This window comes from Periplaneta americana, chromosome 16 (genome assembly GCF_040183065.1).
Source record: "Periplaneta americana isolate PAMFEO1 chromosome 16, P.americana_PAMFEO1_priV1, whole genome shotgun sequence".
NCBI classification, from domain to species: domain Eukaryota; kingdom Metazoa; phylum Arthropoda; class Insecta; order Blattodea; family Blattidae; genus Periplaneta; species Periplaneta americana.
The window spans coordinates 162,240,293-162,266,680 of NC_091132.1; the positions used below are offsets into that span (position 1 = coordinate 162,240,293).

Sequence of the window (26,388 nt, forward strand, 5' to 3'; positions counted from 1 at the left end):
CAGTCGGCAGTGCCAAATAAACTTAAAAACACATTAAGAAAGTAATCATTCTCATGTAGCTTCACAACCAAGAGAATAGTTTGAATGTCTTTTGAAGTCACAGGAAAAATCCTTTTCTTCGATAGTAATACGAATTTATGTTTCTGAGAAACCGTTGCATGCTTCATGTGTAGTTTCAGAGTTCATAGCCCAACAGAAAAAAATCTTATAATATTGGCTAGGATCTAATATTAAGAGCAGAAAACGAATTGTGAAAATTAAGTTTGGTGATGCAGCGGAAGAAGAAGTATTCAAAATTCCGTTATTGGATAACGCTCTTAGTTGTAAAATAAAAGAAATGTCTCATGACATTGAAATTAATGTGATCAGTAAATTAGTTGGGGATACTGTGTTTGCTGTCCAGTTGGATGAAAGCCGTGACAGAAGTACTAAATGCCAATTAATTAGCTTTATAACTTAGAATATAATCAAATATTACTGAACAGTTTTTGTTTTGCCAAGAAATCAAAACCACTATAGTTGGCCTGTCAACCACGTATAGAAGAACTCTGTGGATCCCACCAAGCCCATACTTCATATTAATTTCAATAAGTGGTTTAAAAAAAGATAATCAAAATCTTTTTTCAGACATCAAGCATAGATAGGTTGGAATTTTTGACGCATGCCTTTGCTTTTTCCCCAATGCTACTCATCTTGCTGCTTGTTCTCTAGAATTTTCTATTGCGTGTTAACGTGGATCTACAGTATTTACAACATTGGATGTCCGACACTACATAGAAGTTGTTATCAGTGCTTTTTCTCTGACAGAACGCGCTGGAACGTCGAAATATACGTGAATAACTGTGTTTTTAATACAACGTCTCTTTCAATTCCGCTTAGACCTTCAAAGTCTTAGTTCGACGAAAGTAAGGTTAAAAACGATATAGTTTTCGTGCAGTGAACAGAGTTCATTTCTCCCATCGCTATAAAATATTGTACACACAGTTCTATTAACCTTTTCCCCAGAATTAAAGCACTGGTTGTTATTATATTATTAATAATAAAAACAAAAATAAGTGTGTCGATATATTGTGGGCATTCAGTAAAGTGTGTCGTCAGTCAAACAAGACTGGGGATCACTGCCTGAAGTATTACAAATAGCTGAATTCAGTTATAATTTGCAGTTCATGCCTTTGTGTGTAGCAGAGAAAATCTGCGTGTTTAAATTAAAAATTACTAATGGCTCTTCTGTCATACCACATTTAACAAAAACTTTGAGATATCTATTTCATATTCAACTTTTCAGATGTGTGTACATTTATGTAAGCACCTGCATACAAAGATACCCACACAGGAAATGTAAACATAACACACAGTTTTCTTAATAAGAAGTTAATAAATTTTCCCTCTCAGCTCACATTCTGCAGTTGATTGTCACTATTTTGTTTACATCTTTCAGTTGCGATGGATGTGATCAAGAAGGAACCCAAAGTCGACCCATTGGGTATACAGACAAATGATAACACAGATGTGGAACAGGAAGAGAAGAAGGCTTATCAGAGGTAAAGGGAAAGTCATTGCTATTTCATATATGCTACTTAAGAGTATACTCGTATCATATGACGCAGATGTTCCCAAATAATTTTTATCTGACCAAAGAAAATAAATCATGGTGTTTTTCGTCTTATTTACCATCATATCCAATCTTATAGATATCTTTTGCTTTTCTGACACTTTACTTGTGCGTTCCAAAATTGTTTTTATGCCAGAGCAATGGAGTATGAGAGACTAAGATGTGCATGCGTAAAAGAACACTCTTTGTACTGTATCCCTTTTCCAGAATCATAAAAATTTAAGGAAATATGTATATATATATATATATATATATATATATATAGCTGGGTAACTTTAGGTGCTGGACCCGGACTCATTTCACAGGCATTATTACCTTCATTTTTATTCATATGCTAAATAACCTAGATGTTGATACAGCGTCGTAAAATAACCCAATAAAAAAAATATATATATATATATATATATGCTGTTTTTAAATACTTTTCTTCTTCATGGCTACACATAATTATATAACGATAGCTTCGAACCGATTGAGATGTGTAGAAGCTGGCATCCATTGCAAACTGTTCTTATAGTAGTGGGTCATCCAATTATATTCGACCAGAACTGCAACAGGGATAGTGCCCGTCAATAACCTGCTGCTTCCCGCTGGCCAAGCAATACATGAGTCCGTGTTTCAACAGTTACTTGTCATGCTAGAGTGACTGCCAAATAAATTCTAATGCATTTTGTAAGTTATGTACTCACCCATGTGACGCAAGGAGATGCTGGAACTGCCTGTCTTCATTTTTCACACATTTATGCCATCTGCTTAGGAGGTTTCTTAGGGGAATTTTCTAGGCATGCAATGTCATCAAAAGTTTTTTCTCTACCTCGTATTTTTCGCTTCTTATCTTGAACACTTCCCGTTCCCCCAAACTTATTAATTAATTAATGAATCGTATCACAACTTGAAACTGGATCTCCAGGGATATTCTCGTGACATAATCTCCATACAACATGAGCAGATTTTGTGCTGATATACGAATATAAACACCCACTTTACAATAGAATATTAGTTATTATTTCGCATTTATTCTTAATTTCAATGGCATGTTGGTTCCAATAAGTATAATTAAGACAATTTAAAAATATATGGCTCAAAGTTACTTAGCAAGACAATGATTCTAGTCATTAAATTATGACACATGGCCTATTATTAGTCATTTCCTTTGTGTGTTAAGGTTTGAGTTCTATTCTGCATAATTTTCTTCTCTAATTTGTCGCCTAAGTTGAGGGAGTTAGCGAGTGACTGCCATGCAGAATCAGATTGATAGCTATTACATATAAAGTGAACTTTAATATAACTAATTAAAAGTTTTCACGATGTGTTTATATTCTGTAGGAAGGAAATCTATCGCATCTGGAAGTGAGTGATATGAAGACAGAATGCGGGGACCATAATTATGATATAAAAACAGAGATAAAAGTTGAAGACTCCACTCCAGTGGCTATTAGCTTTCCTATGGTGAAATCGGAAGTTGATGTAAGTATTCACTCTAAGTGTACATATGCTAGCACTGCATTTTACATATGTTAGAACAGTTATGAGTAATATTCTCGAATAGTGTAAAGTTTTTCAGTTTTTTTTTGGGAGGGGGGATTTCATTGTCACGGGTGTGACATGTATATTTTCAAATAATTGTAAAATATACCAGATTCTATATTCTCGTTTCAAATTATAACTCCTTAGTTAATGCAATTGATTTTGTTATGGTATCTCCAAATTAATTTTAAAATAACTGTGTAAAAATAAGTTATTATTAATTGAAAACTGTGTATTATGGGTGTGACCAAATTCGGACACATACGCACGTACATACATCTTTCCAGAAAAAAAAAACTGTGAATCAACTGATGGTTCGTGAACAATTTGTGTAATACAGTATGTTGAATATTTTAATTCGTTATACTTGAGAAAATTTTCAAAAAGTTACAGAATTTAAATACTTATGAAGTATAGTTGATGAAACAGGCTTATTTGGGAAAGAAATTGAACATAGACTCGTTTTGGCAAATAAGTGTTACTACTCCCTTCATAAATTGCTTAGTTCCAAACTACTTTCTAGATTATCAAAATTAAGATGCTATAAAACTATAATCCTACCAACTCTCTTATATTGCTGTGAAACTCGGATATTAAGAAAAGAAAACAACAAAATCCCTTTTTACTTTGGAGAACACTATCTTGAGGAAGATTTTTGGTCCCATTCAAGAAAATGAGACATGGAGAATTTTGAACTGCAGGGAATTAAGGGATATTTATAAAGATCCGGACATAATAGCGTTAATACTACGTTGGCTTGTACACGTTCTATGGCGTGTTCCAAGATGTAAGAGACCTCTTGGTAGACCTCGTCTCCGCTGGCAGGACCAAGTATATGATAATCTTTCTACAGTGGGAGGACGACAAGAAGATGCAGAGAACAGAGACATATGGCGATATATCGTGAATGAGGCTAAAAACCTCTTAGGCTTTGAAATACCCTAAATTGATTGATTGATTGATTGATTGATTGATTGACACTTCAAAATATTAAACAAAAGGGTTGCTATTTTTCAAAATCATAACATAATTTCCACTGTCATGGGTCACTTGTATGACAATGTAATGTCACAGTTATGACGGGTACGTATCTATTGAAATAATTAGTGGAAGAATGTTGGAAAAGCAATTAAAATACAGTAGAATCCTTTTTGACTGGCATCAAAAGGCCAAGGCCAGTTCTGGATACGAGATTTTGCTGGATGAATGAATAAATAAATATCCGTACATAGGAAGAAAAAAAAAGGTTCGTATTTCATGGTGCCAAATATTGAAACTGCAGCCATATGAAGCTTATTTCTCTATCACTTGCTCACAACTGAATAAACATATAAACTGTGCATTTTCCTTATTAAAATCCATCACACAACACACATAATACACTAATTCCGGGTTCGAATATTCACTGAAAATGAAAGTTCGTGCGAACTTCCTAATGTAGCAACACTGACGGCCCGAACATAACTAACTAAACATAAAAAGTGTGTGAATTTACTTTATTACAACACATTACCCAACACACATACACTAATACACAATTTTAGGTTAGAATATTCATTAAACTCTAAACCTGTGGAGTAACTGTTAACGCGTATGGCCGCAAATCCAGTAGTACAGGTTCGATTCCTGGTCGAGGCAAGTTAACTGATTGAGGTTTTCCCTCAACTCAATATGAGCAAATGCTTGGTAACTATTGGTACTGGACCACAGACTCATTTCACCAACATCACCTTCACCTCATTCAGACACTAAATCACCTAGGATATTGATACAGCGTCGTAACATAACCTACTGACAAAAATACAATGGAAACTAAAGTGCATGCGAACTTTCTAATGTGACAACACTAAATAAACATAAAAACTTCGTGAATTTTCTTTATTGAAACACACCACAGGGCACAAATAATACAAAACTTTTAGATTCGAATATTCACTGAAAATGAAAGTTCGTGCGAACTTTCCAATGTGGCAAAACTGACGGCCCACACTGTGGCAATCTGGCAGATTTAAACTTTTTTTCTTTTTTGCCCAGCCAAAAGTGCCGTTGTTTTCGTATTTTTGGTTATATGTGTCCTGGTTACGAGGGATTTTGCTGTATCTGTTAGGAGTAAAAAAATCAAGCCTTACGCAGTTTGCGTTCAATTATTGGAAAAACACAGCTTACAGACACAAGGAAAGTAATAGCTAGCTTGAAATTTCTTTGATAAATGAAAATACCAATGATAAAAAAATATATTGATGTCGGAACTAAAATGAAAGAAATATATTTGGATATCCTGAATCATTTGTAAGGCTTCATTTAGTGAAAACCCCTATAACAACATGAGTACCATCAGTCTCACGAAATGTCCCCTCTTATGACTGACGTACTACATGTAGTATGCCTAACTTTACCATGATATGGCATAACACTAAATAAAAAATTGAATCTAATTATGAATTATTATATACCAAGTACATCATACGAGTATGCCCTATCAATATCAAAAGCATTATCCCTATAGCATGTGATATATACCGACTTCAAGAACAACATGTTCTACCCCACAGCCATGACTCACACAAATATGTTAACAACAATGACTATGACAGACTAAACATAAGAAAAAAAAGTTAGAGGCAATTTGTAACACATAAGGATTATGATATCATGATTGCCGACTATGAAAATCTTACACAACAATGTTAAAAAAAATACAACGTCCTGTGTCCTACATATAGGACGTCAGTCTTATCTAGGTTAGTGAAATCTTTGTCGTATTTCATGTTGTATGTATGGTACATAGATTCTCTCTAAATGACTCCAACCATTCTCAATAACCAGTAAATAATTATTATATGATGTTCTAGATGGCCAACAGTGATGTAAGTATTTTCAGAAATATCTTGGTTATTACTAACTGAATTTTCCTGTCATACTTTCAATACAATGATTGTCATTTCCTAACATAAAACTAAATAATTGAAACAAAGAAATTGATTTCACCTGATCTGAACATTTACATGATTTTGTCAAAAAACGGTTTTCTTTCATTCGAATTTCACGAGGATTCAAGATTTTAATAAAATTGTTATATGTATTAACAAATAGTGCCATCTTCCATGGTTCGACAAAGTTTATTGTCTTTGCATAAGATGATGCTTTTTGATCATGGCACACACTACATGTAAATAAGGTTACTTGATTATGGCTCCAATGAGCTGCCTGAATTTCATCTTTTGTTATTAGGGAGTCAGCCTGCATGACGACCTCATTTACATTAACCTTCTTTTCTCAGGAATGATAATATTTATGTTGTTTCTTCTTTAGCGAACATATCTTTTAAATTCTGATAACAGTGATAACTGATTCTCTGGTTCTTTGACAACTTGAGGGAAAATTTTGTCCCTCCACTCTCTTCAATCCATTGCTTCCTTGGCAAGATTTCACCTTGATTGGCGGCAGTTAACAAATGCGACAGGTCTTGTATAAACAGACTGAATTTTCCATTCATGCATTTGTCGTTACTGTATGCTGTATGGTCCATATTCCGGATCTTTTTTATAAACTTTTATCTGCCATATCTTTTTATCTGCCGTGGAATAGGTATCTTCAAATATCTTACAATTCTTCACAAAGACGACAAATTCCAGGTTCCATACTTCAATCAATTTCAAGTTATGAATCTTGTCAAGCAGCTGGAACGATCTGTGTTACTTATTATTTTATAGTAAAATTGAATAAGTGCAATTTGCATGTTTGGAAGCAAAACCTTTATTTTACGCTTCTTATCTGAAAAGAACAAGCAAATTGTGTTTACGTATTTCTGAGGACCTGTATTGATCTCATGCACATATTTGCAAGTTTGAAAATTTGTTCCAAATAATCATCTAAATTTCTCGTCATTATTTGCTTACTTTTCCAGGAAGATTTGTTCGATGTGCACAGTGTTCAGCAGGAACTCAAAGCTGAAATATCTTCAAAGGAGGATGAAGTGTTCCCTGAGAGGTGAGTGAATTGTGCTGGTTATGCTTCTTTCAGTCTTTGACAGCTTCATTTAATGAAGTCTGACATAAATTTTATAAGGCTTAAATTAATAATACAGTAAAACCTCGATAAGACGCGCCCGCTTATTACGCTATCCCTTGTAATACGCTTTTTTGTCCGATAATAATAACTTCTTTGTAATGTCGGACATCCAGTTTTGTAGATAGGTCGATGCTAACAAGTAGTCGAATATTACAAAAGAAAAACCAGCAACTGGAATGGCATTTGTCATTAGAAGAATAATATAAGGATGTGTCAAAAATCCCAAGGTACTTATACTGAATGTTCGATAAATGATTTTTATTGTCGTTATTGAAAACTCACTAATTTAAATTAATGTGAAGTCTGCGCTTGGTGCATTGCATAGAGTTTCCCTATGCGTGGCCTTATGGTTGACAGAGCTACAAGTAAATCATCCTCAAGATACAACACTCTGTTCCTTTGTATAGACTTCACTATTTTCATGGTACAAAATGCTAATTAACACAATTATGTCGTTCAAAATGGCAGTTATAAATATTTGTTTAGTTTATTCGGCATCATGGACTGATTTGACAAAACATATCCGCATATAATACACTCGAGATTTTCTTTATTTTCATCGCCACACTATGTAAAACCATATTGCAAATATTCATCACTATATTTACGAAACGTAGTTGTTTTTTGTGAACCCTGAAGGGAATTTTCGCTCATATTATTTGAATGAGCACTACTGTCATCTAACCCAGAACTTGATTGAGATTGTGTTTTTCGAAATAAAAATTGGTCCATGATGAAATCTAAAAAAGGCACTTTTGCTAAAATAATCCCAGTATGACCCGCTCACACGTATATACTGACACTGGTGAAAATATTCTAACAATTCTGATCTCTGTTTATTACTAAGTGGAAAGAGTAAAGGAATTACTAAGCATTTTTGCAGTGTTCACTTCCATTGAATTATCGCCAGGGAGAAAAATGAAACTGAGACTTTTTGAAAGTGTTCAGTTTCGTTGGTAAAATCTGTCTCAAAATAAAATGTACCAAATCAAAGGTTTCCTTATAAATAAAAAATTGCGTTGTGAAGAGACTATCTGGATGGAATTAAATTTAATTTTCAATTTCAAAATTTCGCGACACACTTCATGGGGCTCCGCATCACACCAGTTGCGAACCCCCAGTCTAAAATACTGCAGCTATAGTAATATAAATAACATATTTATCATGTAGGCTTAGTATTACGTTTGAAGGCGTTGGAATAGGGCAAATCAATCAAGTATTCCTATTTTGCTTGTTGCATGTATTTCATTGCATCTACTTTGATATTCCGATTTTTCTTAAAAATTGCTGAAGACTTTGGAATGAAGTTTTCTTGCATAGCAATGCCTTTGTACTTATTTCTAACCTTTCTTCTTTTCTTGTAAAGTCCACCCCTCCGTCTTTTTGTTTTCTATTATTTTATTATATTTTGAGGTTAGCTCTGTTTATGACATATATATATATATATATATATATAGGTCACTGCTTTCAATAACAGGACGCATGGCCTTCGGAATTACGATTTTGCTGTAATTCCGAAAGCCAGAATGACTTAATTGAGAACTGAATGAATTACAAATCACAAAAAACTTAAGAATACCACACAAACACAAGACCACAAAAAATTCATCACACTAACATACGAATACTAAAACACACACAAGATTGCAAGCTCACTCTAGAAATTAAAGTACAACATCGCATGCAGAAGAAATATTCCTCTAAAAAACATCTCAACACACAAACAAACAAATACAACCACACAGCCTTACACAAACTTAAATATAACACCGGCAACAACTTGTACATAGGACAGACAGGCTGATAATTTCAAACACGTTACAAAGAGTACATCACAGCCATAACAATACTACAAAACAGTTCCTCATATTTAGAACACATCACAAATGCTAACCACATCCACAGAGACATAAACCCAGACATGGAAATTCTAAACATTCAACCAAATGCAAGAAACTAAACACAATAGAACAAAATTCAAATATATAGCTACACAAAAACACATCCAAATGAAATTCTCTACACACAACTCAAGTTCAGAACATACACACTCTTTGACTCTACATTACACTATACAAACACACCCTCACAGAAACACAAACAACAGTCGCCAATACCAGCACCAACCAGTTCTCAAGATGGCCAATAACAGGTTAAAACTAGTTAATCAGGTACTGTAATATTTAACACTCTAAATATATATATATATATATATATATATATATATATATATATATATATATATATGTAATACATATTCCGAAGTAATACAGTGTTAAAAGTTGTGTAATCAAGATAATTGATTTTATTTTAAATGTGTATTAGTTTGGGGAAATGCAAACAAATGTATCACCATTTAACCTCTCTATTTAAGTTAAATTACAGTTAGTTAATTTTGGATTGGTATATTGTTGGTAAAAAAGTAAGTCAAAATATGCGACAATTGGAAAAAGTGCTCAAAACTATAGTTAAAAAGAAAAATTTAGGTATTGTTACATTGATTTTTATAAATTTGGACGGATCCCTTTATAGCCAACAGAGCTAGGTTCCAGAGGTTTGTTGAAAATGTTTCGTTTATGAAACTTATTCAAGTGTGTCCATTTTGTGCCATTAGCTCCAGCTAACTTGCCGTAGTTATGAATTGTTTTGAGCTGCTTTTTTCAAGATAATACGTCATTGTATTACATTATGCATAGTGTCAGAGCCTTCTTTAGTTACAAGCCAGAGCATGGGTAGGTTTGGCAACGCAGAGTGGAGGCGGGAGATTTTAAAGTGATATTGTGTTTGCTCATTCTTTTCGTTATACGTAACGCGTATTTTTTCAATATTACTTCATGCACAAAGGTAAGATCAAGATTCAGAGTAGTGATGTAAATTATTGCGGGTTCGAAAATAGTGTTTTATTGCAATCAATTAGCTATACTTCAGAATACGAAGTAAGGAGGCTACTTACATACAAAGGCTGCCACTTAAAATAATTACAAAAAAGAACATGTTTTTATTGATAGTACGAAGGTAAATAAATAAATAAAAAAGATATTCCTTGCACCCAAAATAATAAAAACAATAATGTAATAAAGACGTAAGTTCCTACGCAGTATTCTTAAGTTCCATTCAGTTAACAAATTTGTAGCTAGTAAATTGACAATGTTTTTCCGCTTAATGTTGTTTCACCTCTGACGTGAAAGATGTAGGATATCATGCATTTTAATTTCATGTGATTATGTCATGCTTTTCTATAAATATTTCAGATGTCCAGGAAGCCAGTTTAAGTTTGAACCTGGCCAGTCACCATAACAATACTGGTATCCTGAATTATTTGTTATGAACTTTTTAAAATATAATTTTAAATAAATATAACTACAGAAAACAGGCTAAGAATGTAAATTATGCAAATAGGCCTAAAATAAAATATAAACAGAACAAGCTATTGACATACCTATTATAATAAAAGTATGAGAATGTAAATACAGTTAAGCCACGTAAAAAGATCTATGAAAAAATGAAAAAAACATACCCTCAACATAATACGTAACAAAACGCAACATTATCTATTAAGTACATGAATGTGTCAATTACCGTAAACTCAGTGAACTTTAAATCCTGTAAATACGAAGTGAAAAGAAACATGTTTATACCTAATTTATTACAAAATAAATAATACTAATAAACAAACCTTAAAAACCAACAAAGTGATTATATGCATCTACAAATTATAGGTAGTTCTGACGTATAGCAGGCATTCCGAATTTTCAACAAAACTCCAACATTTATGGGATAACAAAACAGCTGTTTACAATGAATTTGAAAACCAACGGCGTAACTTTATTGATATAGCAGGTGAGACCCAACAATTTGGCTAGAATTCTGATACACACAAACCACAAATAAGACTATAAAAATGTAGTTATACAATATTTAATATTTAGTAGAATAGTCAATTACTTTGTCATCAATAACCGTAAAAATTCCCAAAGACTGCAACCATTTTATTTTCATTTATTGTCTTGTTTTTTTTTTTTCTATGACCAACACGCATTTAGTTTAAAATTCATCAACAATAAACGTTTGGTACGACCGCGATCATAATTCCATCGACACACACTTATATTGTAACATTAATTTACATTGAAAATCGGTATTAACACAAACACGTGTCCTCTATAGTCGGCCTCTGGGTGACAGTTAATTACAGTGTTGCCGACGTATGGCTCCGGCTTGTAACTAAAGGCTCTGGTAGTGTAGTCTATCTAACTTCACCGCATTCAGTATTGTGGACTCTAATATATTTCTATTTTCATATCAGGATTGTGAATAATGTTGGGAAGCGTGTGTCACAAGAATGCGCACGCGTTGATCGTCAGGAATATCATTTGACACAGTATGGCAGCCACAATGGTGACAATTCAAATATTAGCGACATAAACCATAGCTCTATCAGATGTAATTTATGCAACGCGGTTTTTGTAGCACCTCATTCAGTGAAAGTTCATTTTGATATACATACCGACAAAAACTCATTCCAATGTAATGTCTGTGGGAAGTATATTTTTAAATTAAGTGACGCAAAGAAGCATGCAAACCTGCACACTGGCGGGAAGCCATATCATTGCAATGATTGTGGAAAGTCATTTAGAAAATCATGGAATTTCAAGATTCATACACGTATGCATACAGGTGAGAAACCATTCAAATGCGAGGCGTGTGGAAAGTGTTTCTTACAATTAGGAATTTTAAACAGACATGCACGGATACATGGAGGCGAAAGGCCTTTCAAATGCGAAGAATGTGGAATTTGTTTCTCGGAAAAGGGACATTTAAGTAGGCATGCTCGGACACATACTGGCGAAAGGCCATTCAAATGCAATGTGTGTTTCAAGTGTTTCGGGCAATCGGGACAATTACGCATACATGCACGCATTCACACCGGCGAAAGGCCATTCAAATGCATTATGTGTGCGAAAGGTTTCTCTGATTCGGGACAATTATACAGACATGCGCGCATACACACCGGAGAAAAACCATTCAAGTGCGATGCGTGTGGTAAGTGTTTTTTGCAAAAGGGAAACTTAAGGAGTCATTTACGGATGCACACCTAGCAGAAATTATTCAATTGTCATGCGTGTGGGATTTGTTTTTAAAGATACATGCATACACAGATAAAGACATTCGAATGCGATGTGTGTGAAAACTCTACATAGCCGTGACCCGTTCTAAATGCGACTATTTGGAATCTACAAAAGACTAAACTTCCCCACACAGTCGAAAAACTTTTTAAAAATGATTTCTGTGGAATATGTTTCTCGTGTAATGGAAGCTAGAAAGCCATATTCGCTTATAAGAGAGTCTACATTTGCAGTGCGTATATATGTTTTGCGTCCCCTGTTAAACGCGTCTGGCGTGTTTATTTGCGGGGGTGGGGTAGCTGCAGCCAAAGGAGGATGAATCTCATCCTTCTCTCTCTCATCAGTGTGCATGCGCTAATTGTTTGAGGGCCGCTGTTAGCATCAAATCCAGGTATAATCTGAAGTGGTGTAATTCAGATATTGAATTGTTTGCTTCTTTTTGTGCAGAAGAGTTTTATTTTATGTTCACAGCATTCCAAAGTGTGTAATAATAATAATAATAATAATAATAATAATAATAATAGTAATACTAATAACAATAAAGCTGTATTGTACTAACATAGTTGTAACACAGTCTACTATATACAGTCGCGAAGCTCAATATGTAGTAAAAATGCAAACATGGGTAGTTGCCCACCACTAGGATCGCTACTATCGCATCATCATCACAGATCTCTCCTAGCAGACTACAAAATATGTTGCACTTTCCTTATCGTGTGCTTTTGGAAAAATTAACACCTTCCTTCCATTATTGAAATATTAAATGGATAAAGATCATTATTTTAATTAAGTATATCAAATTCCACCATAAACTCGAAGATACCTGCAAGAAATAGGTTAATATTATTTTTGTTTGTGCAAAACGAACTCAAATTTACTATAATCGCTTCACTCATTCAAGATTATAGCGATAATGAACTATGAAACCAATAAATATTAATTTGCATTTTCCTTTACAACAATAATATAATAACAATAATAATGGAAATATGAATTAATGGGAGTAACTTACGTGTACCGGTACTTATAGTGTAGGCTTACGTAGCTAACAAAGTGGGATGAGGTTAAGCAATAATAATCACACCAGAATTGGAAATAAAACGTGATCAATAAATTTTATTGTAACAGACTTACTTTTTCTACGTCTCTAGTAAAGTAACAAATAAAAATAACAACAAAATTAACAGCTATAATTAAAAACACATCCTTAAAAAAAAAGTAGGCCTAAGTTGTCTGAAAATATACTAATTATTCAAGGAATCAGCTTATACAGACGTAAAATTAATGCAAAGCTTTTGTTTCTCAGCTGCAGGTAATAACGGAACAGGTTTATTTGAAGCATCAAATAAAGTTGGAACTGCATTCCAGATTAATTTATTTTTGTTTTCATTCATAAATTGTGTGTTTTCGAAATGAAGAGAGCAAAAGTTTATATTATTATAAAGATATGCTTCATTCTTTGTCATTAGATCTTCCCTCCTGCTGTTTATTAACCACTTTTTGCATCTAGAAGTACAATAAGAAATAGATGGTAGGATTTTTATTCACAAGCATCAATGCGAAATACGCAACGACCTAGCACTCGATGGAAATACGACACAGTCGACTCTAAATCCAAAGTCGACTGTGGACAGTCTATTGTTTCTAGTTGCTAACCGCTTGGAGCGCTTTATCGCGAGATTTGCAAAAAATCACCTCAAGCTTCGCGACTGTATATAGTACACTGTGGTTGTAATATAATCCACAAACTTTCAATGTCACAAATTTAAAAGTGTATATTTTAATCGTATATAAAATACAGCATATATACATAATATCTTTACGATATGTTCAACCTTGTAATAATAATAATAATAATAATAATAATAATAATAATAAAAAGCAACAAATTGTCTTCAAGTATTTAGCAAAAGCTTTGTATTGCATCGACCACACATTTACTAAGCTAGCCTACATATTTATGATGATTGGGATATACCATTCTTTATGTATTTATCATAAGCTTTTGTTTGTGTAGTATATAGTTCACACTTTGCTAGACCACAAACTACATATTTTGATGTTCGGGTACACCATTGCTATGTAACCAATAATTATAAAAGGTACAAATGGACAAATTTTTAAAATGGTGAATAAATTTATGTACAGATACAATCTAATCAGATAAGATGGAAATAAAATCTGGAGCGTGTAGGTTCCCGAGGACTCCATCTTCGAACGTCGCTTCTTTATTAAATGAAAGTAAATCTAAATAAGACAAAATACATGACTGCAAATAATGATGACATCCAAGTTTTTTTTATTTTAGTAGGTTATTTTACGACGCCTTATCAACATCATAGCTTATTTAGCGTCTGAATGAGATGAAGGTGATAATGCCGGTGAAATGAGTCCGGGGTCCAGCACCGAAAGTTGCCCAGCATTTGCTCATATTGGGTTGAGGGAAAAATACCGGAAAAAACCTCAAATGCATCGAAGTAGTAGGACATAATTCAAAACAAAGTAAGTTGAAAATTTTAAATATTAGGGTCAGTATTGCACGAAGATGGATAATTAAAGTTAGAAGTAGAGAAACAGAAATATCTGACGAAACAAGCTTTTGGGATGTTAAATTCCTTACGTTTGAGCAGCAACATTGACCAAAAGAAAAAAATATTTATTTGTTTTCTGTATGTAGCAGAGAATAGGACAATAAATAGAGTACAAGAAGGAAAATTAAGAGCCATTGAAATGGCCAGTTGGAGGAGAGGAGCTAGAAAATTTCAAGACGGAAAAGATAAAAAAATGTTTTTAAAATGTTATGTTGTATTTAACGACGCTCGCAACTGCAGAGGTTATATCAGCGTCGCCGGATGTGCCGGAATTTTGTCCCGCAGGAGTTCTTTTACATGCCAGTAAATCTACTGACATGAGGCTGTCGCATTTAAGCACACTTAAATGCCATCGACCTGGCCCGGGATCGAACCCGCAACCTTGGGCATAGAAGGCCAGCGCTATACCAACGTGCCAACCAGGTCGACGGGAAAAGATAAGGAATATAAAAAAGTGAAACAGTGAATGTAAGAAAAAGATATGTTACCGGTAGAAGTTACAAATAAAAAAGGGGATGGAAAATGGAACAATACCGAAAAAGGTAATATGATGATGGAAACCAGAAGGAAAGCATAGGAAAGGAAGACCAAGTTAAAAATAGATGGAAGGAGTTTGACCATGTAGCAGCTGAAAGAATTAAAAGATGATATGTTGGATAGGGAACAGTTGCCGAAAGGAATGATATGAACAAATTTATTTCATGACTTACAAGTTTGTTTGGTTGAGAAAACTTCAGCATTATATAAAATACTAATAAATAATAATGCATTGATTTTATAGTATAATAAGTGTTGGCTTGCTCTATATTGATGTACAGCAGCCATGGTCACAGGAAGAAAAGCGTAGAGGGCGAATGAATACCTCCCACTCTCCTCACGAGCCGTGGTGTGTCTTGTTGAGATGCTGTCATGGATTCGGTCTCGCAGTGGTGGAATATGTTAACAGTGGAGCCGTGCAAAAAGAGTGCGAACATTTGAAAACATTCGGAAGAATGTGCCATCTCATATGAAATGACATAACTTGCATCTAATACAGGATTCAAATTTTATTTCTCTTTCAATTCCACATTGAAATCTTTTTCCAGGCTACTTTGTTTTCCTGTAGTCATCTCAAGTATAACATAAGCCTGCGATCAATATTCGAATTAGGTTTAAGTATAACGTAACAGAGTAAAGAGCCAATGCGTGAGAAATAAGTCTGTAAATTATAACATATACTTGAAAACCAACAATTCTCCATGAATTTTGCAGTGCCTTTGGGCGTTGTACGCCTTTATATATGTTGTACTTTTTACAGTACACATAATGCATTTTATCTTGTTTAAATATCATGAAATAAGCTTTTTCTCATTCCTTTCGAAACATTCGAAGTGTTTTACGAGAAGCGTCCATTTGGAACCCGTACAATCATACATTAGTCCAATGACTATTACAGATGATGTTCAGCAGCAGGGTCCGAATTAATGGGGGGATAGGGGATTTTCCCCTTTTTGGAAATTTATCCACCTCTCCTAAATTCATATTAATATCTCTGCCAGGAGTAACTTCTATCCCATCACAAAATATGACTTTTAATACGAATTTATGTACTTTATAAGGTATAAAGTAAGCAAAGAAAATAATAATATTGATGTGTTATCATGATACCTAGTAATAATAATAATTAATAATAATAATTTATTTATTTAATCTTGCAGAGCTAAGGCCAGTAGACCTTCTCTTCCGCCCAGCCAGATTCTAATTCTAATTGAATACAATTGCTTACATAGTTATTACATTAATATCTAGACCATAAAACAACATGAAAGTAAATAATGAAAGTTGGATAAGTAATGTTAGTGTGACAATAATATACATTCGTAAGAAATAGTTATAATAATAATAATAATAATAATAATAATAATAATAATAATAATAATAATAATAATAATAATAATAATAATAATGAAATAATTTAGATATTTATCTGTGATATATAACCATTAAACATTGATAAATCTGAAACAGCTATTATTGTTAACAAGAATTGTTAGAAAAATATTTCGTTAGCCTATTCTTAAATTGGTTTGATGTCTGACAGTCCCTGACATTACTCGGTACGGAATTCCGAAGCCGAGGAACAGCCACAGTGAAAGAAGATGAATATGAGGATGTTCGGTGGGAGGGAATGAATAATTTTGAGGATTTTTGTGATCGTGTGTCTAGGTTATGATGGGTGGATAAATTTTGAAAACGAGACGCAAAATAGACAGGAGTGGAGAAATGCAATATGTGAAAGAGAAGGGAAGGACAGTGGATTTTCCTACTATCTTCTAGACGGAGCCAGGACAACATTTCGATGGATGGTGTTACGTGATCAGGCCGGCGAATATTGCAGACGAAACGGACGCACATATTATGAACATGTTGTAGTCTCTGCGCCGAAGTAACGCTTAGGTCAGTAAGCAGAATATCACAATAATCGAAGTGGGGCATCACGAGTGTTTGCACTAACATTTTTTTCATGGAAAGGGGTAGAATATTCTTCAATCACCTAAACGAGTGGATTAATGAGAATACTTTTTTGCAGGTTTCTGCAACTTGAATGTTCCAATTTAAACTTTTATCCATATAAATACCTAGATTCTTTACTGATTCACTGAACGGAATTTTGGTGCCGTATATTTTAATCGGGAACAAATTTGGTATGGTAATAGTGCTTAACAAACTGGTAAGCTTGTTTTCAGAGCCTGTCCTTCTTGCTGCCTGTTTTAAATTACGTTGTCATGATGACTAGACGAAGTGGAAGTGGTAGACAATCCAAATTCTTCTCCTAACAAAGCCCTTGCCGCAGTGTCTGTGATTCGTAGATTCATTAATATTTTAGCAGTCAAGTATCTGATGTCACTTCCGATTTAAATCGTGTGGAAAATTTAATTTATTCATAGTACTGGATTAAGTGCAAGGGAGAAAACAATTTTTGAATTTTTAAATAAAGGGATACTTTAATTGATAAAACAGTGTATTTGTTCTGACATTTTTTGAAAGGAAAGAAAATAAAATAACCTTTTATCCTGCGTAATAAATACATTATTTGATCCTTAAATTTCTCCAACAAATGTTTATGCTGATTCATACCTTTGTACTAAAATTTAAAAAATCTTGCTAAGATGCTGTCCCGTATAATACGCTATTTTTATGCTGTGCCTTGAAAAGCGTCATACAGAGATTTCACTGTATTTCTGTAGTCACAGAATGGACAAGTAACGTCGTCCAAAACTACAAAAGCGAAGAAGAAGAAGAGGAGTTAACCTTCTTATAAAAGAACTAAAATTTATTACTGTATTATTATGACTTTAGTTATATTTGACGATACTTATCGATAGGCTATTCCATGAGACATAATTTGCTTTACCAGTGTTGCTAGAATATTGAACAAGCCAAGTTTAATATAGATACTATAAAAATCAACTGTGGATGAAGTGAATTAAAATAATGCAAAGATTTTGCAATCGAATATACACTGTGACTCATTTACAATTTTCTCTCCTAATATTTCTGAAACGAAAGGTACTATTCATGTGGAGTTTTTACAGAATTGAAGTCAGAGAGTTCATAATTGTAGCCCATACTTAGATTTTGATTTTTATTAGGATGTGTATTATTTTTTTTTTATAGTTACATTTTTTTTTTTCAAATGGAACATTAGCTATTGACAGGAATAGAATAATACCAATCCATCGACCTGGTAAGTGTTGACTTAGGTACATCCGGATCTCTGTATGCGAATATAGGGGCGCTCCATATTGTTGGAAAGTGAACCCCTGTTCCTCCTCGTCAGTGAGTTATGGCATTAGTCGAATTCAGGTCAATGGACTGGACTGGTCGTGCAACGAATGGAGACAGCATCTTCTATACATTGCCAAACCGGTCACCGAACTGCACAATGTAATTTCTTTTTGTGGGGTTCGTCAAGGACAATGTTCACATAAGTCCACTTCCAACGATGTTGGCCGAATTCAGAAGGGACATTAACCCATTATATCCCGAAATAAAATATTTTTGAATTTTTGTACTAAATTTGAGTTCTAGTATGCCCTTAGATCACTTATCACATATAATGGTTTTATTTTGAGAATAATGTAAGTTACTTGTGTTTTTTAAGCCGTATGAAAAATCATACACTGGGCCTTGGTGTGTAGTGCAAATAAATTTTCTGTTCATATGAGTAAACATTTGCTGCACATGATGTTTTATGTGTTTTACACTACATAGGCCTATGTACTAATAACAATAATAAGTTGATACATTTTGTAAACAATGGCACTGTTTCGGTGTAGCAAATATATTGTTATCGCAAATGGTATTGCAAGAAACTTTTCCTTGGATGTAAACAAACATTACATCTCACACATCGAAACTTAGAACACTTTCCACACTTCTTTTGATTTTTACTCCCTCGAGAACATTTTCCTAGTCCCAGAACTTTGTCATTGCATATGTTGGTAGCTACAGTAACTACACTGTTGCCATGCCACTTGATAAATGTTATCCAATTTCTGTCATCTTGTAGTGCGTGGTGTGAACCTCTGGGATCTCTCTTCAGATCGTGTAATGGAGCTTTCTCCACTGATCATTAAGTGTAGTTCCTATGCAGTTGATGCCATTTTCTGACAAAGTTTTGAGAAGAGGAAGAGAATTGAAGTAATAGTCAATATAAACTGTACATTTCTGAGGAAGGAATTCAATAGGCCTATATGGTCTTTTGGTAACATCAGTTCCAAGTGTTTTACCTTCTTCTCTACCACTTGCACCAGTATAGGGTTGAAAACTAACGAGGTAACCCGTGGATGAACATGATACCAACTTGTATCCATACCGAATGGACTTTCCACGAATAAATTGTTTCAAGGAAGTGATGAACATAGTATGGTTCCATTGCTTCGTCCAGAGAGAATTTATTCCCTAGTTGGACAATGAGGCTTCCAAATTTATCATTGAGATGTGTAATTAGTGACCAGATCTTATATATTTTGTCTTCTGGTATTGTCATCGTTCAAATGAAAAAAATCTATGTATCTGATCGAAGGAATTTCTTTACATTGCGTTGCTCGCAAGGGCATTGTTGGTGTCAGGTCGACTCTATCAATAGGTACATACGACGATGCATAATTTTCAGTATCCAGATAAAAGCAAAATCGCTTTGTATTTGTATACATCTTCTGAGGGCAACTGGATCATGAAACCCTTTTCTGATGCATATTTTACACTTTCTCTAACAATGCGTTCAACAATTGCATCAATTATGTCTGAATATATCAATACAGGCGGCATTATTGTGTAAACTACTTATACATTATGTAGGAATGGAATCAGGTATTTTTGCAATACTATTATCAGAATCCAAAATTTTTTCAGTATATTTTCTCTGAACTTCATCTACTTTTACTTTCTTAGGTCTTTTGTGTACACTACGTTTGCTTTTTGTTCCTTATGTTTCTTTATGACCTGAAAGTGAATCTTCTTTATCTGTACAAAATTTCAGTACCTTGGAAAAATTATCAAATACAGATTTCACCTCCATTTCCTGACTCAGAACATCTCTCCATAAATCTAGAAAATGTGCTTCGCCCCTCCTGGTCATTTCCAGTTTCATCTTGGTCGCTATCTAGACAATCACATGGTGGTACAAGAACCAATTATTATGAGATACTTTTCTTATGTCTTGCGCTACTTCATCATTCCTATCCAAATTCTTCTAATACACTAAATATCTCTTCACTGGTGTCCACACCTGTGGAGTAACGGTTAGCGCGTCTAGCCATGAAACCAGGTGACTTGGGTTCGACTCCCGGTCTGGGCAATTTACCTGGTTGAGGTTTTGTCTGGGATTTTCCCTCAACCCAATATGAGCAATCATATCATTCAGATGCTAAGTAACCGGAGATGTTGATAAAGCGTCGTCAAATAACCTACTAAAATTAAAAAAAAATCTTCACTGGTTTCCAGAACCCTAAAACAATACGGAACTCGTTACTTCCCAACGTATGATTTATCATACACAACAATTCAACTTGTCCTACTACAATAATGTAATGGAGCTATCTGTCAATAATGGGATTATAGAAGCAACAAAGATCATTCTTTATATTATTACATAAGAAAGCAAGAAAATTGCAGTATTATATAAAATAAAGCCAAAATTGTTTACCTTCGTGCGTTTTTGCTTCCATTGATAGACATCTTGATGTTGACTACTGTACTAAAGGACAAAAGACAGTTTCACAAACAGTGAAACTTTCTATGTGGTAAATTCAAACATCCTTGTATAATAACAACAGACAAAACCCTTGTAACAAACAATATTTACATTGTTAATTGAATAAACAAAATTACGTATTTCTCGTATGTTATTTCATACGTTGGGATATAATGGGTTAACACAACAATCAGGAACATCACACAAGACATCCTTGAGAAGGTTAGGAAAAAAATTAAATCACTCTATGGGGGTTTGCCGTATTATACTTGGCACTCAAATTGAGGGCATGTAAGGTTAGTACGGTGTAAAACTTCAATCTTCCCTCTTTGAAATGGTGGCAAGAACAGGTATTTATGTTCATTATTGGTGAAAATGTAACCTTCTGAAATCGTCCAATAATTTGTAACCACTGTGTGTAATTCTACTTCTACAAAGAATTTCAATGTTGCTCACTGCAGCAAAGATAAAAATTCTTGTAGGATTACACACATTCGAATAAAAATTTAGGAATCACTCACTTCTGGTGGTATGAGTATATGGATGTTGCAAAAATCCTGCAGCAACTGCACGTTAAGTCTACCTGGCTGTAACAAATCTGAGCCGTATTGGCAGTTCCTCACAGGTTATTGCGGTCTGTTAAACTACATAAAAGTTCTTCACCCTTGATGTTTTTAAATCTTTACGCAGTATATGCTCTGGTTGATCATTTGGGTGCTCGTTAGCTTTTCTCTTTATTGGTGTCACTGTTTCTGTTCTAGCTGCACCTACAGTTTTCCCTTCATGCAATAGTGCCTCAGTCCCAATGTATACTGTAAAACAGGTACCACCTCAAAATTTTTATTAATTCTGCAGCGTGCATTGCATACATTTCCTTGTATCAGGTCAGTAAATTTTGTTGCTATGTTGATAATAGGCTACTTGTGATATAAATGTCTACGGTAAAGATTGACCGTTTTGAGTCAATTAAGAGCCATGTTCCACTGCTAACCTGACTCTGTTAGGAGTCAAGAGTCAAGTAATACTGTTAGAAATTTAAAATATCTTTGAGGAATTACAATTCACAGCTGGTGTTGAATTTTTGTTGTTAGTATTTTAGAAGTACACTGTAAATGTTCGTTTGGAACATTTCTGTATTGGCTACAGTTTTATTATATTTGGAAATTTCTGTTATGTACTTGGTATTATGTCCCCTTTTCTTGATAGGCTATTTAATGCCTGGCCCAATTGCTATGAAACTCGGTACCGGTTATATTACATGTTAGTTCCCACGTTTTTTTATTTGGACCTTTTTGGTTTTGAGATTTTTAATTTCGACATTTTACATTTTAGAAGTTTACTCTTTGGAATTTTTTCAGTTCGGACATTTGACACTTTAGAAAAGACATTTAAGCTTCGGACATTTTTGTGTTTAGACATTTCACATTTCGGATATTTTCATTTCGACATAATGATTGTGGGTAGTGGCAGCAGAATGTATTCTGTGCTCGTTGGCAGCGGCATTATCCATGTTCACGGCCAACTTGATCATACTGGGAGCTCTTAGTCCATTGCAATTTTGAGTCTTACCTTCGAGCATTATGTTCGAAGAGTCTTACATTCTCAATTGGGAAGTGGGGCTAGCTCTTAGTTTATTTCCATTCAAATAATCCTTAAAGGTAAGTGTCTACATCCATCAATATTGCCAGTTATTATCTGCGTCTATTTATTACTCGAGTGTGATTTGATATTTCATTTTCGATTTTGAGGATCTTCTGTAAACGTGTTTTCCAATGTAATACAGCTAATAAGGTTAAATCATAGTCTACTATATACAGTCGCGAAGCTCGAGGTGTTTTTTTGCAAATCTCATGATAAAGCGCTCCAAGCGGTTAGCAACTAGAAACAATAGACCACAGTCTAATATATACAGTCGCGCAACTTCAACACTTTTTTTTTGCCAACATTCGCGACACTAGCGCCCAAGCGGCAGGCAAGGCACTGGTCATAGGGGTGATACAGCCAGCACGTGCTTTAAAGGGATGCGAGATATTATAATAACGTTTTAATCATGCGTCGGAATAAAGGCGATGTGTGCAATGACGAAAATTGCAGTAACAAAAAGTTTAAATCTCCGAATTTGTCGTTCGTCAGATTCCCTAAAGACCAAGAGAAAATCATAACTCAGTCATAACCAATAATCCACGTTGTAGGTAGCCTACGAATTGTGTTCTATAAAACATTTATTATTTATCAGTTACTGTACCTATTTGTATGTCAGGAAGGACTGTTTAAATAAAAACAAAGTAAATACCTGTTACAGTATATTATTTTTTGCAGAGATCATATGTGTAAATGTGTAACCATTCCGATTTTGGATAATATATCTACAGTTTTTAATGCAAGTAATTCCATAATTTTGTATTCGTGTTTTTTTTCTTTATATTTTTCAAAAGTTGAACGATATATAGCATTCAAGTAGGTATCATGGTGTTCATTTTGCAAGATTTCATGGAGTATAGTAATCCTTTTGCAAAATATTCACTTCTTGAATAAATCCAGACTGTGTCGATAAATTTCTGATGTGTTGGTGTAGATTCATGTGGCAGACGTATAAAGTTCTCAAGAAATGAAAGAGTCTTTTTAAATTTAATATAAAAAACAATATTTTCTGTAATAATTTGCATGACTGTTATTGGTGTTTATTTTACATTCCCAGTGATTATTTGAGCCGTTCAGTGCAGATGTGGTGTAAGTCAAAATCAGGTAATGCGGTTTAAAGTAAAAATTATGTAAAATACAGCGCAAAGTAGCAATTAATATATCCTTCGTGCTATTCACTGACTATTAAAAGTTTAAATACATTCAATATTAACTGCCACTTTGCGCTGTATTTGACAGAATATTTACTTTAACCCTCATTACCCATTTTTGACTTACACCACTTCTGCTCTGAAAATAAAATTAGGCCTACAATTTCTGAGTTAATTGAAGTTACAATTTTTTCAACAAAATTGTGTGTTCATTTATTTGTTCTCACCTACGTCATATTAACAGTAAGTGCATGTAAATTACATATTATATAGGTAGGATAAGTTAAAATTAGGCATTATGTGTGAAAACTGGAAATGTAATGTAAAATGCGGTAAACTTGCCATAAAAATTTAAATCATACATCAGCACTATTTGTGACTCAAAATAATAAAGGAAATACCGGTTCTTAAGAAATGGAAAAATAATGAACTTCATATTAATGTTTAAATCCTCCACTTTCTTTATTTTCAAGTTTACCTCAGCGGCCGAGTTTACCCCAATTTGCGGTATGCAAAATCGTTAATTTCTCAGGAAATAGGGAGAAGAGTTCACCACACGATATGCCCTACAATTTTGAAGCTACTAATTTTTACTCTTCTCACAGGAAATACAAAGTTCCAATGATTCATAAATATATTTAGGAATGAATTGAATTAACCGACCACGCACGAACAATTATATTATTTCAAACCATAATACGTGATCAGGGCCATGATTCAGTTGTAAGGAGCAGAAAGAATTACGTTTATTCCCAGCTTCTGAAACTTGTGAAATTCTTCCAGGATTCTAAAGTAGAATTAATAAGAACCATATACACTTATTGTATAGCATAAAGATATAGAATAAATTACGCAAAACCCGTTTTCTGATGTGTTATCGTATGTCGTGTGCATACTTTTAACTTGCCTGCCGCTAGAGGGCTGCTGTCGCGCCAGCTGTCAAATGTTGGCATATTTTATACGTATGAGTTGCGTGACTGTATCTATTAGACTGTGCAATAGACTGTCTATGGTCGACTTTGGACTGTGTCGTACTTCTATCGAGTGCTAACTCGTTGCATATTTCACATTGATGCTTGTGAAATGTTCGTTATTGGTTGTAATGAAAATGTTAATGGCTAAAATATAATAATTGGAATAATAATATGGGACAAGGAGGAGACGTTTGTAGTGATATAAATTGTAGCAACAGTAAGAAAAAGAGGCCAGAGTTATCCTTTTTCCGATTTCCGAAAGATTCAGAAAGGTTCCTGGGTTTCCACAAGAATGCTGTGCAGAAACAAAACTCTTAATTTTGAAGTTCTTTGTGACTGTTAGAATACATTGTATCCTTAAATTTCACAATGAAATGTTTCAGTCTAACCGAAAGGACATTAGATACCGGTTAAAGTTCTGTCACTTAGGCTGCTAAATTTCCAGAGAAATAAAGGTTAGGTCTACTTTTTTTTTTCAGAGGATATCTTTTTAATTGTAGCTATTAATTTTGTTATTATTTTTATGTGTTATTTTACTAAAGACGTAGAAAAAAAATAAGTTTGCTTTGATGAAATTTATTGATGACGTTTTATTTTCAATTCTGGTGGGATTATTATTCCTTAAGCCCATTTTTTTTTCAAAGGATATGTTTTTCATTATAGCTGTTAATTTTGTTGTTATTTTTATTTGTTGCTTTACTAGAGACGTAAAAAAAGTCTGTTACAATAAAATTTATTGATCACGTTTTATTTCCATTTCTGGTGTGATTATTATTGCTTAACCTCATCCCACTTTGTTAACTACGTAAGCCTACACTACAAGTACCGGTACACGTAAATTACTCCATTAATTCATATTTCCATTATTATTGTTGTAAAGGGAAATGCAAATGAATATTTATTGGTTTCATAGTTAATTATCGCTATAATCTTGAATGGGTGAAGCTATTATAGTGAATTTCAGTTCGTTTTGCACAAACAAAAATTATATTAACTTATTTCTTGGAGGTATCTTCGAGTTTATGGTGGAATTTAATATACTTCATTAAAATAATAAATTAACTTTATGCATTTAATATTTCAATAATGGAAGGAAGATGTTAATTTTGCAAAAGAACACAACGAAAGTGTAACATATTTTATCGTCTGCTAGGAAAGAGATCTGCGATGATGCGATAGTAGCGATCCTAGTGGTGGGCAACTACCAATGTTTGCATTTTTACTACATATTGAGCTTCGCGACTGTATATAGTAGACTGTGGTGTCACCGTCCCGATCGCGATCAGGAGCTAAATCCAAAGAGTTCGTAATATATAACTAGAGACACCAACGGCGCTAGTTTCGCGTACAAAATTGAACCGCTGTTCGGCCGCCATTAAAGGGAGTTGATGCTTCGCCGGGAGTGCGAGCAGTTCGTGCTTATTGAGGAGTACGAATAAATATAAGTACACTTGAAG

The 26,388-nt window shown here is 34.0% G+C and overlaps 2 protein-coding genes across 4 annotated transcripts in view; both read left to right on the forward strand.

Annotated features, from left to right (window-relative positions):
- Window positions 1-26,388, forward strand: part of LOC138691687 (zinc finger protein 665-like) — an 83,124-nt gene that overhangs the window by 38,206 nt on the left and 18,530 nt on the right. For 2 of the 3 annotated variants that reach the window (XM_069813933.1, XM_069813932.1), the window contains exons 2-4: window positions 1,439-1,541; window positions 2,939-3,079; window positions 7,047-7,129. The exons of the other annotated variant lie outside the window; for it this stretch is intronic. In XM_069813933.1, coding sequence (XP_069670034.1) covers window positions 3,078-3,079; window positions 7,047-7,129 — 85 coding nt within the window. In that variant the 5' untranslated portion in view covers window positions 1,439-1,541; window positions 2,939-3,077. The remainder of the gene's footprint in view (window positions 1-1,438; window positions 1,542-2,938; window positions 3,080-7,046; window positions 7,130-26,388) is intronic. 3 annotated transcript variants of the gene reach the window in all.
- LOC138691686 (zinc finger protein 723-like) overlaps window positions 22,693-26,388 on the forward strand; it is a 39,936-nt gene continuing 36,240 nt past the window's right edge. Inside the window, exon 1 of the mRNA XM_069813930.1 lies at window positions 22,693-22,823. The gene's annotated coding sequence lies outside the window, so the exon portion shown is untranslated. The remainder of the gene's footprint in view (window positions 22,824-26,388) is intronic.